Source organism: Diospyros lotus, chromosome 5 (assembly GCF_014633365.1).
Source record: "Diospyros lotus cultivar Yz01 chromosome 5, ASM1463336v1, whole genome shotgun sequence".
Classification (NCBI taxonomy): domain Eukaryota; kingdom Viridiplantae; phylum Streptophyta; class Magnoliopsida; order Ericales; family Ebenaceae; genus Diospyros; species Diospyros lotus.
In genome coordinates, this window is record NC_068342.1 from 8,145,579 (window position 1) to 8,158,051 (window position 12,473).

General features: G+C 33.4%; 1 protein-coding gene across 1 annotated transcript in view; it reads left to right on the forward strand.

Moving 5' to 3' along the window:
- The first annotated feature begins 1,822 nt into the window (after positions 1–1,822).
- Positions 1,823–12,473, forward strand: part of LOC127801931 (beta-glucosidase 12-like) — a 67,643-nt gene continuing 56,992 nt past the window's right edge. Inside the window, exon 1 of the mRNA XM_052337465.1 lies at positions 1,823–1,999. Within this exon, the coding sequence (XP_052193425.1) occupies positions 1,838–1,999 (162 nt within the window). The 5' untranslated portion in view covers positions 1,823–1,837. The remainder of the gene's footprint in view (positions 2,000–12,473) is intronic.

Genomic DNA, 12,473 nt, shown 5'->3' on the forward strand with positions numbered 1-12,473 from the left:
TGGGTATTCATCTTTTCTCTCCAACTCCTATGTATTGTGATAATAAAAGAACTATTCAGATCTCTCACAACTCTGTGTTCCATGAGCGCACAAAACATATTGAGTTTGATTATCATATTATTCACCATTATCTATAGCATGACATTATTTCTTTACCCTTTGTGTCTTCATTGTTGCAGCTTGCTGATTTCTTTACGAAGTCTCATCCAATTCATCATTTTCATTTCTTGCTTGACAAACTCTCGCTGCTTCTTGTTTTAGCATTGTGAGTTTGAGGGGGAATGTTAGCTCATCATAAGGGTAGTTTAGTCTTTTTTTCTTTTATTTATTGTTGTATATATACTTTGTTGTTCTATTACTAAACCATAATTTAGAGTGTGGCTCATTGTTGCTTGTTCTTCTTCCTCCTTATTCTTCTTAATATGACAATCAAACTCAATATGTTTCATGTGCTCATGGAACACAGAGTTGTGAGAGACAGCATGACACTATTTCCTTTCATTGTTGCAGCTTGCTGATTTATTTCTTTACGAAGTCTCATCCAATTCTTCATTTCCATTTCTTGCTTGACAAACTCTCGTTGCTTCTTGTTTTAGCATTGTGAGTTTGAGGGGGGGATGTTAGCGCATCGTAAGGGTAGTTTAGTCTTTTTTTCTTTTATTTATTGTTGTATATATACTCTGTTGTTCTATTACTAAACCCTAATTTAAAGTGTGGCTCATTGTAGCTTGTTCTTCTTCCTCCTTATTCTTCTTCTTTGTTTTGTTCTTCTTCTCTTTGGTTGAGTTATACATTGAAGTTGGTTTGATTTAAATTCTTCACAGATAATACATTGTTTAAACCTGGGTTTCTTAATATATAATATAATAATTAGTATGACCGTCAAGATAGTCAATTTTACAAAAAAGGGACTGCTTTGCTCCTCGGGTTATACCAAACTAATTAAAGATACAAGTTTTCTAAATAACAAAAAGAAAAACCAAAACCCACAAAGTTATACTCCAAGTTGATGAATTTCGGCAGCTTCAGATCGAGTCCTCTGGCAATTGACTATGAATAAGGACCCCAAGGAAAATGCTATTTGGTTTTATTTCATATTTTTGAATGATAGTTCATCTTATGAAATGTTCAAAATGTCATTTAACAATTCTAACAATCACTATGATTGTTAGAATTACTAATGCAAAGGCATTATGAACATTTTATTTATAAAATTACTATTCGTAACTATAAAATAAAACTAAATAGAATTATCTAAGACACAAACAAAATGACTCATTATGAATTTGGGCCATTGGATAAAGAAGATTTTGTTAATTGTGGGTTTTAATTTGTTTGTATCTTTTCAGGTACGACCTTTAATGAGTGCTTATTACATCTGAATATTTTGAAAACTAAAGAAAAATCATCCAACACAGTAGTCTTTTAAAAAGTTAAATCAGTTACTTATTGTATAAATATAGGATATAATTGAATATTGAATCCAATATAAATTAAAAATTTCACAAAACATGCAAGATGGTAATAATTAATTAATTAAAGAGTGACGTTAATTTCACAACTAAGAAAAAAGCCAAGTCGAACTGAGTTGATGAAATGATGGAGTCTACTAGAGCTAAGACGGTGACAAGTTCTAATGACAAATAATTCTTCCCACTGTTTTCACGTGAAAGCTTCATTGGCTAATTATCAAACTTCGAAAATGCTCAACATATGCTTCTTCTAATCGGTTCTCTTTATCTCTGGTCAAATGATTTTACGCGTCCAGGTTGGTACTGGTACATTGTCCATATAAAGGGGGGGCCAATATGGAGACCCATGAAACAATAATTCGGCCATGGCTAAGCAAAGCCTTCTGCTCCTCATCCTCCTTGTCGTTGCCGCTTTGCTGGCTTTAACCGAGCCGGTGACGGCAGCAGATAGGGCTGTCCCGCAAGAGTTTAACCGCACCAACTTCCCCGAAGGTTTTGTCTTCGGCGCGTCATCAGCTGCCTATCAAGTAAGTTGTTTTCCAACCTTAATGCATGTTACAGGAAGCCTGTATTGTTTTGAATGAATTATATGATTAACGGACACCACATTATTTATAGAGAGACGAAGCTATAAAAAAAAATAAAAATAACCTTATAATATAACCACAAATTAAACTCAAAATGTTCAACAGATAAACCTAATCTAGTTCAAATTTATTCTAAATTTTAACATATATGCTAACACTGTGATTGTAATACTTATTTTTCAGTATGAAGGTGCACCAAAATTGAGGGGCGAAGTCATCTGGGACGCATTCATTCGCGACTTCCCTTGTCTGTTTCTATCTTTTTAATCTTTCTTAATGTTTAGTTTTATACAATATTGTGCACGATGGTTAGATATTAATTTAGATCATATATCATAATATTTGCAGATAAGATAGAGGATCAGAGCAATGCAACCGTGGCAAATGGCTTCTATTATCTTTTCAGGGTACATATACATATATGGCAACATGCTTCAGTCATACTTCATTGATACTTCTTTTATTTATTCTTTTGAAAAATTAACTTTGTTTTCTGTTGTGACTAAACCTAAAATAATGTGGCAGAAAGACATACAAACAATGAAGATGATGGGGCTGGATGTTTTCAGGTTCTCCATCTCTTGGGCCAGAGTATTACCTTGTAAGGCCAACTTGAATTTGAGTTTTGTAAATTTCTAAGTGCCCTTCTCTCTCAAGTGATATAGTCATATTTATTGAAAAAAAAAAAAACACAGCTTATTCTTATAAGATAACAACTTAGTTAAGACAAAACCATAAGGACTCCCTTGTACATAATATATATACATATATACCATTTTTTTTTTGTCAATTTAATGTATTTAATTTTCACGATTTCATCATTGGTTTAAATTATTTGCCTGTCAGATGGAAAAGTAAGTGGAGGAGTGAACAAGATTGGAGTTGGCTTCTACAATGCTCTCATCAACCAGCTCCTAGCAAATGGTTTCTTTCTCTGTTTTCCTCTCTCTTTTTGTACATATATATATATGTGTGTGTATGTGTGTAGAGAATAGTTTATTTCCTTTATGCTTGGACCAAAAATTCTGAAAAATTTATCTTTATATATCATAACAATAGTATTAAACAATGGGCTTACAATTACAAAGAAGCAGGATTTGTCATAGAGATCATTAATATATCAATTACATGATCTCCTTTTAGCTTATTTTTCCCAATTTCACGTTCCTTATAATCATATAAGTTCTTAAAAATGGTTCATTTTAAAAAAAAAAATGGAATTCAGAAACATTCCTTAATTTTTATTTAGTTATTTATTTTTTCTTTTCCTTTTTGGGCCAAAACTAATTAAGCGATTATTCTTGTTGGCTTAATATATATTTCCTTATCAGGTATAAAACCTTTTGTTACACTTCATCACTTCGATACTCCTCAAGCGCTTGAAAAGAAGTACGAGAGCTTTTTAAACGATGAGATTGTGTAAGTAAACATTCCTTAATTCCTTATTAAACATGTGTTGGTCTTCTAAACTTATGTTAATTAATACTATGATTAAGGCTTTTGATTTGCTTCAGATCGGTAATATAAAGAATTATTTGCACAAGTGGTTGTTGGATTATAACATGCTGTTATTAATTTTATTTTCAATTTACAATAAATATTAAAAAAATATACATCGAAATTTAAAAAAACATATTTTGTTGAACAGGAGTGATTATGCAGACTACGCCGAGTTTTGTTTCAAAACGTTTGGCGATAGAGTCAAGAATTGGATCACTTTCAATGAGCCAAATGTTTTTATTCCACAAGGCTATGACTTGGGTACCTTGGCACCTGGACGATGCTCGGAATGGAGGAACAACAATTGCACCGTCGGGAATTCTACGACTGAACCTTATATAGTTGGCTATCATTTACTTTTGTCACATGCTGAAGCAGTAAAACGATACAAGACAAAATACCAAGTAAGCAATTTTTTTGTTAAAATATGTGGCATGAATAAATCAGACGTCTTTCAGATATAAACAAACAAATAAATCAGACAAGACGGTAGTCCAAGTTTGATGGACTGACGCCTTGACCACTTTGGTTTGTAGTTTAAGAATAAAGCTCTCAATTTGTAGATACATATAAGTGTGTTATATATGAGCATGGTAATGTTTATTTTGCCTATTATTTAAGTGATTTAATAACTAATAATTGAGATGATTTGCAGGCATCTCAAAAGGGGCAGATAGGGATAACTTTGATTGCTGGTGGAATGTATCCACAGTCCAATAAAGATAAAATTGCAGCAAAAAGAGTCCAAGATTTCATGTTTGGATGGTAAGTACTGCAGCTGTTAATTTCATTTTTAGAAAATATACTCAATGAAAATATTTCTTCATGTCAAATTATTATTTATCCACTTGTGAAAAATGGATGCATAATGCCAACACTGAGTAATATTTAAATGTCAAGTCTTACTATGAGTTGAAAAGAGAGGCAAAACTGTCTCTGACTCCGGAGTATTTGTTTTGCATTAACAAATAAAGATGTATGTTTTTTATAGGTTTATTCATCCTGTAGTTTATGGTGACTACCCACGAATAATGAAAACTCTTGTACGACATCGGTTACCAGAATTCAATGCTACACAATCAGAGAGTTTAAAAGGGTCTTACGATTTCATTGGACTAAACTACTACAGTTCATATTACGTAATTAATATTCCATTCAGTAACAAGCCAGCTCACCTGAGCTATTCTTCAGATTATCATGGTACCCTCTCAAGTAAGTTCATATCATTTACCTTTGCTTTTATTTGTAAAGCATCATTTAAACTTTCTAATTTATTTGTCTATCCTTTTGCAGCTGAGAAAAATGGAGTACCCATTGGACCAACGGTGCGTACAAGATGAAAATGACCCGGGGCAACGTTTTTACATACAGTTCATCTTCTGTAACCTAAATACTCATTTCAGTATTATAGCTAACTCAATTTGTGGCGAATCAATTTGCAGGAGGGAACCTTACTTTCCGTTCCAAAGGGATTTACAGATATATTGGTATATGTTAAAAAATACTACAAAAATCCAAAAATATACATTACAGAGAATGGTATGAAAATGATCACTTTTATCCATGTTAATTCATCTATATCGACAACTTTTGATGTTAAAAATAGTTCCATGTATTGGATTATTTTCAGGGACGGGTCAGTTGAACAATCAAACAACTGCAGAAGGTGTAAAGGATCCATATAGAATAAGATACTATTATCAGCACCTTTCGGCCCTTGAAGAAGCTATTAAGTGAGTTACACCCCCCTTAGCTTTCAGTATTGAATATTATTTAACCATTTAGAACTAATTTCTACAAGCTCTGATGAGATAGTGATTTTTTCTGCTTAAGATGGTAATCTCACTACACTCATGTATCGTGCTTTTCAGGGAGGGTGTTAATGTTAAGGGTTACATGGCATGGTCATTTCTTGACGATTTCGAGTGGAGTTCTGGCTACACTGTTAGATTTGGTCTCAATTATGTTGATTACGGTGATGGGTTAAAAAGATATCCGAAAGATTCAGCTTGCTGGTACAAAAATTTCCTACTTTCAAGTGGAAAAATGTTGAGATGCTAATCGTCTTAATTAGTTTGGTGTGCCAAATGACCGTTTAATGATTTTTACAATAAGATGAAGACTACCTCCATGGTATCTTCCTTTTTTTTTTTTTTTTTCCTCCCTCCATTTTCGGTTTTTCCATGGGCATCAAGTTGTACGAATAAATTGCATAATTGATTTCCACGTTGATTATGCTTGCCATGTATTTTTTCAGTTTTTTTTATGAAAGGGCACTTTCATAAAAAAAAAAAATCGGTTTATTTTTCCATCACTTGAAAACTAACTTTACCACCTCTCTTATTGTGGAAATCATATTCCCACAAGATATATATAAGATATATAGTGTTTGCAAGGATAAAGTTACTTTATTGGAAATATGGCATTGGTGAAAATTTAATTGATAATAATTACACTTCATTCTTCTCAGAAACTAATAATGGGATATGATTATTACAAGTTAACAACACAGCCTGTACTCTTGATTTTAATGGACAAGTTAATTAACAAGACACTCTATACTCCTGATTTTAGACGTGATCAGTTTGTCTCACAACATAAATTCTACAATATAACATATTAAACATGCACTAAAAAAAATTAAAGATAATCCCTTTTATACAAATTGCAATTGGACCTTTGTCACTTGTCCATTGAAAGATATCGGAATACATGATAAGTAGCAGCAAAGTAAGACTGCATCATCCACTAAAAAAAAAAAGGCATTTAGCAGCAATTTTTTTGACAAAACCATCACTATATCAACCGTCGCGGAGCAGCGATTTTCAGTAACCACTAGAATAACCACCACTAAGTCATATTTTTTGCAGGCAGTTTCAAAATCACCCCAAAATAAGTGATTTAGCGGCGATTTTTAAAACATTTAGCTTCAAAAAATTTCAAAATATTAAATTTTAACGACAGTTTTAAAAGCGTCGCATGAAACCAACTGAGTTGCAAAGCCTTGTTATTAAATTTTCACCATATAAATTATATACAAATACAACCGTTATTTTCCATAATTATAATTTATATTCTTTACTATAAATTGAAAAACATAAATTAATTGATTATTTTTTAAAAGAATCATGGAATAAATTAAAAATAAATTAATTAAATTAATTGATTAAAAAATAAAAAGAAGATTTTATATATTTTTTAAAATTTCTTTTTAAAATTATTAAAATTTTGTTAAATTTCTTTTTATTTTCCTAAAATTAATTTTTTAATGAATTTTGCGATTATTTTTCAAAACCGTTGCAAATGTTATTTAATTTTATTTTTTAATTATTTAATTCTTTTTCTAAATTTAGTGGCAATTTTTTGAAAACTGTCACAAAATTAAATTTTTTAATGAATTTTGCAACCGTTTTGAAAAATCGTCGCAAATGTTATTTAATTTTAATTTGTAATTATTAAATTATTTTTTGAATTTAGTGATGATTTTCAAAAAATTGCCATAAAATTAAATTTTTTAATGAATTTTGCTGTGATTTCGAAAAATTGCCGCAAATGTTAAAATATTTTTATTTTTAATTATTTAATTATTTTCTGAATTTATTGGCGATTTTTCAAAAATTGTAGCAAAATTTAATTTTAATTTTTAATTATTAAATTAGTTTTTGAATTTAGCAGCAATTTTGAGAAATCATGGCAAAATGTTAAAAAAATCACCATAAAAAATTAATTTTTTTATAGTGATCTTGCAATTTATTCATCCAACTTGACATGAGATTTATGCATAAAGCTGACATGAAATCGAAAACCAGGAAGAGTTCATGTATGTTTTATTTGGAATATTACAGAACTTAAGGTACTAGCTAGATAGATCACAAAGGGCTCCACCCTCCATGGCTTCACAATCTTTTAACCATTTGAGGAGGAATTTCTGGTACCATTTAGCTAGCTGAATGTTTAAGGGTTCTGTTAAGATTTCCCTGTAAATCTACATAGAAGATACCATCCAAAACTGCACTACCAAGTGTCAAGAAAAGACTACAACAAATAGCCCCTGACGTTAACACCCTCCCTACATATTATAATAGAGTTGCTTTAGCAATTGATTAGTATATGGACAGTGATAAATCGACTGCATCGATAAAAATATAGACTAATGGACTAAAGGTTTGATTTCTTTTATTTTTTTCCCTTTTTTTTTTATTTCATGTGACGAAAATTTTCTTTTCCATTAATGAGTCTCATATCAGCCCAAGCAAATTGAAAAAAAAAAGAAAAGAAAAGAAAATCACTACAACAGTAATTCAAGCTTCGTGGTATTTGGCTTTTACTAATTGCACAAAACATAAAATAGAGAAGTGCTATGAAAATAATCATGCAAATTAATTTATTAAAAATACACCAGGTCGAAGACTCAATCCAAAAGACACATCAAATAATCAAACACTCGATCGTGTAATTTATTAGTTCTAACTTGACAGACAGTACTGCTCCCAAGAGCTCATCCTCAACTCATTGATAAAACGGATTACACACAACCACCTTTCTCTTCAAACTCTTAGAACTTATACTCAGGAGCCAAGAATTTCTTATACCAAAAAGCGGAATCTTTAGGATATCTTTTTAGATTATCTTTAAAATCTACATAGTTGAGACCATATCCAAAAGTGTAACCTGATAGACACTCGAATGTGTCTAGCCAAGACCACGCCATGAAACCCTTGAGGTCAACACCTTGCCTGAAAAAGAAAATATAGAAGATAGTCATATTAAATTTTCTTTAATGGGCCATTCCACCTTAAGCCCAAAACTATTCATGTTTTTCTTAACCTACTCAAGCACACATGCGCGCGCACATATATACGTGCATATTGTTTTGGACAATAAAAACATCGCTTGCCTATTGCAAGTATAGGAAGAATTAATTAACTCACTTGATAGCTGCTAATTCAACGGCCGAAAGATGGGCATGGTAGAACCCAATCCTGTCTGGATCCTTGATGCTTTCGGCAACTGTTTGATTGTTGTAATATGCCAAGCCTGAAAATGATCAACAGTCAACTATATGAATATATATGTTGAATTCTATTCAACTTGAGTTTAGAAAGATCTCAAAACCTACCATTCTATGTAATATAGAGTTTTGGATTTTGTATTGATCCTTGGTGTAAACCAGTATCCTTTCTAGCCCATCTGGAACAGAATATGAAGTTCCAACCTGCAAATTCATTTGTCACAGTTTAGCTGCAAAATTATATAAAATTGAAGGAAAGCTCAAAACACACATGACGAATTGTCAATTAAATACCTTTAAACCTGCAAATTCATTTGTGACAGTTTGCTTTCCATTGCTGTTCACGCCTGGAAAAAGATTTTAATAACGTTTTAATTTTTTATTAATTAGCAGCTTAATTAATTTACATTATCCATTAATTGAGTTTGAAGAAACTCACTTGAAAATGTGGAGTAAGAATCTGTTGTAAAGCTAGGATGAGGAGGTTTATTACTGAAGGGCACATGGTCCGCAAAGTATATATGATCGATGCATAGTAATTAAGCCCAATAAAATCATAATATCCTTTGTAGGTTTTAACCAACCTATTATCTCGACCAAACACAGATCAAGTACAGTAAACAGACGAAAGATTTCAACCACAACTCACACACACAAACAGTGACATAGCAACATACATGTTTGGATCAATAGATCCTATTCACGGCAGAGACTCCGCCTCTAGTCAATCCACTAAATTCTCAAGTTTATAATCGATTACAAAATCATCAAACGAAAGTAAAACAGTATTGCAAAAACACAATTGAAAACATAATCCAAAATAAGAATAAGTGAATATCTGTTCTAAACCGATCTCGCGATAAAGGCTAAGAATCTGTTCTTATAGTATACCAATCTCTCACGCCTCAGGCGCTTAAAACAACATAGAGATTCAACAATACAATCACTTACCAATTGATCTTACCATAGAAACATCGAATTGACCGCCACAAGAGAGAAGGATTCACAAGATGTGTCTCGCTTCAAGGATTGCCGATTAGGGTTTCAAAAAGAGAGAATGAGAGAAAATCAGAACATTCTGGAGATTAGGGCATAGGATTGCCTTTATATAGCAGTGCCAAATGGACTAATGAATAGGTTGGGCCAGTAGTGAAATGCAACACGAAAACGGATATAGGCTCAGCCCATAATAAACTCAGCAGCCCATAATAATAATATGCATATATATATTAAACAACATTTAAATTCAAAATAAAATGAATAACAAATACAGCTCAACAATTTCATATAATCAGTGTAATACCCTATGTTCGTATGAAGTTACCACATAATTTCGATGAGTTTAGGATACCAAAAAAATTAATTTTATAGCATTTTTAAGTACTGAATCAACTGCAGGGAGTGTCTCGGGGTAGAATTATCTAAGGAAAATGATATGGTTTCGACGAGCGTTCTGAAATAAGATTTACGGTATCAAAAGAAATCGAATCGGGAATAGTTTTCGGTACACCTAAAATACAACTATCATTTAGGCTAAAAAACCGAATCGTTGTAGAAGACTCCCGAAAAATCAACGGAACCCTAGGGAGGCTCCGGTTTTGCGCGTAAAGATCAACCCTTCAGTGGTTTTGGGATCAATCAATAGCCCGGTGAGGATGCAAAGGCAAAATCGTCTATATTGAGTAAAATTTAAGTTATTAATTATGGATTTTTAGTATTGTAATGCAAATTAATTTGAGGATTAAGGGCATAATTATAATAAAAGAATTTTCCCTAATGATATTATGAGAAAATTAAAGATTAATATGCAATTGTTTATATTTATTATTGTAATATATAGTATATATATATATATAAATGGATGTGTTGTGTGTGCGTGGGATGGAAGCAACCCATTCCTCTGCAAATCCATATCTCTATCACCCCCTCCATGCCCTGCAACTCAAATCAACCACGCCCCCTGCAAGATTGAGTCACGTCTCCACTTGATTTGGGAGATTTTGCACGCAAGGTAGAGAAATAGGCAGAGGGTTGGCATTGGCTATAAATAGAGGAGAGTTTGAGAGGGTTGGACAGAGAAAGCAACAAAGAGTTGCAGAGAGAGAGAGAGAATGAGAGCCATGGCCGAGCGATCGAAGCAGCAAGCATGTCGGTGGCAGCGGGCAGCTTTAAGCTGCTGATCGGCCAAGGGGGTGGCTCGCGGTGGCGCGAGGAGGCTCAAGGGACGAGCAGCAGCGGCTGAAGAAGCTCAAGACAGCCGCAAGCGGCCATGGCCGCGAGCTTCGCAGCTGGACGCGAGGAAGCTGCTGCGATGGCAACTCGCGGTGGCGAGAGCGGCGCAGCCGGTGGAGGCATCAGCAGGCAGCGAGGAAGGGGACGCCGGCAATGGCAGTGGGGACTGGCGGTGCCGGGTAGCCATGCGCGAGTTGCAGGCAGCCGCGGGAAAAGAAGAAGAATGAAGAGAAGAGAAGAGAAGAGAAGAGAAGAAGAAGAAGAAGAAGAAGAAAAAGAGAAGAAAAAAAAAAAGAAAGAAGGAAGAAGAAGTTGCAGGCGCAGGAGGCGGGAAGAGGAGGAAGAAGAAGAAGGGAGGAGAAAAGAAAAAGAAAAAAGAAAAGAAAAGAAAAGAAGAAAGAAAAATTTGAAAAAAAAAATAAAAAATAGAGGAAATGTTAGGAAAATTCCAGAAAAATTATAGAAAATAGGGAATTATGTTTCGGTGATATTCTGGAGATTTTGGTGAGAAAAACAGTCTGGGCACACGTTTCAAGGATAGGGCACGCATATCGAGGAAATTCGAGATGCTAAGTTAAGGTGAGTAAAATTTCTTAAAAAATTCCATAAATTCAAGAATATTATTTTATGAATTATCGTAGTGAAATATTTGAGAAAATATTTTAGAAATATTTAATATGGATTTATTGAGGAAAAAATAGGAAGAAATAGAGAGAAAATTATAGAAAATTTCAGAAATTATGAAAAAATAGGTTTTAATGTTTATTTAAATAAATATGGTGATTAGGATGCTTTGAGGAATAAGTTAAAGTGACTTGTCAAATTTTGAGATTGGCACACAAATCGAGGCGATGCACGAGACTAGGCACGGAGATCGAGATAGCCTGATAAACTTGAGAAGGTAAGTGGTACTTTCTCGAAAATGTTTTCATCATATTGACATGCCCTGATATATGTATCCATCACGTAGACTGCATACATGACTATGAAATGCATAAATACACGTTGATATCATCGATCACACGCATATGAGGCCGTAGGGAGTATGAACTGGCACCGCTACCTTACCAAGGGTGCACCCATACACCCCAGCTTCGAAAGAGATGGCCGCTAAAATGGTAGGTAGCATGAGGGGTGCAGTTGACACCTACGATGAAAGACATTGCATACACTCACGACATAGCATTATGTACCCTTACTTGGATGATTCATCATCTAACTTGGGTTCGCCCCTGGAACATTCAACGTTCCAGTCGGGACTTGCAGAGATGATTCCGAGATTGGTGATATGTGGTGACGCGAGGCGTCAAGAAGCGAGTAAATGTACCATGTTATGTCGTAATATGAGTAGTTTAAGAATTATGTACATTGTATTTATTGTCAGACGCTTATGAATTAACTTTGTAATGAATGTCATGTCGAATTATTATGAGCAGGTTCGATTCAGCTTCCACTTTGTATTTATTTTCTAGTGTAGATATCTCGCACTAGATAAAGTTTTAGGGAATTTCGGGATAATGTAAAGAAAAATAAAAAAAATAGACCAAATTTCCTAAGACATGACATGCCCTGAAGAAGTGGGCTGTTACAATCAAGATGCAATCAAATTTAATAAATCAACATAAAAAAAAGAGAGAAATCATTTAAGTAATTTTGAATCATACAAAATCA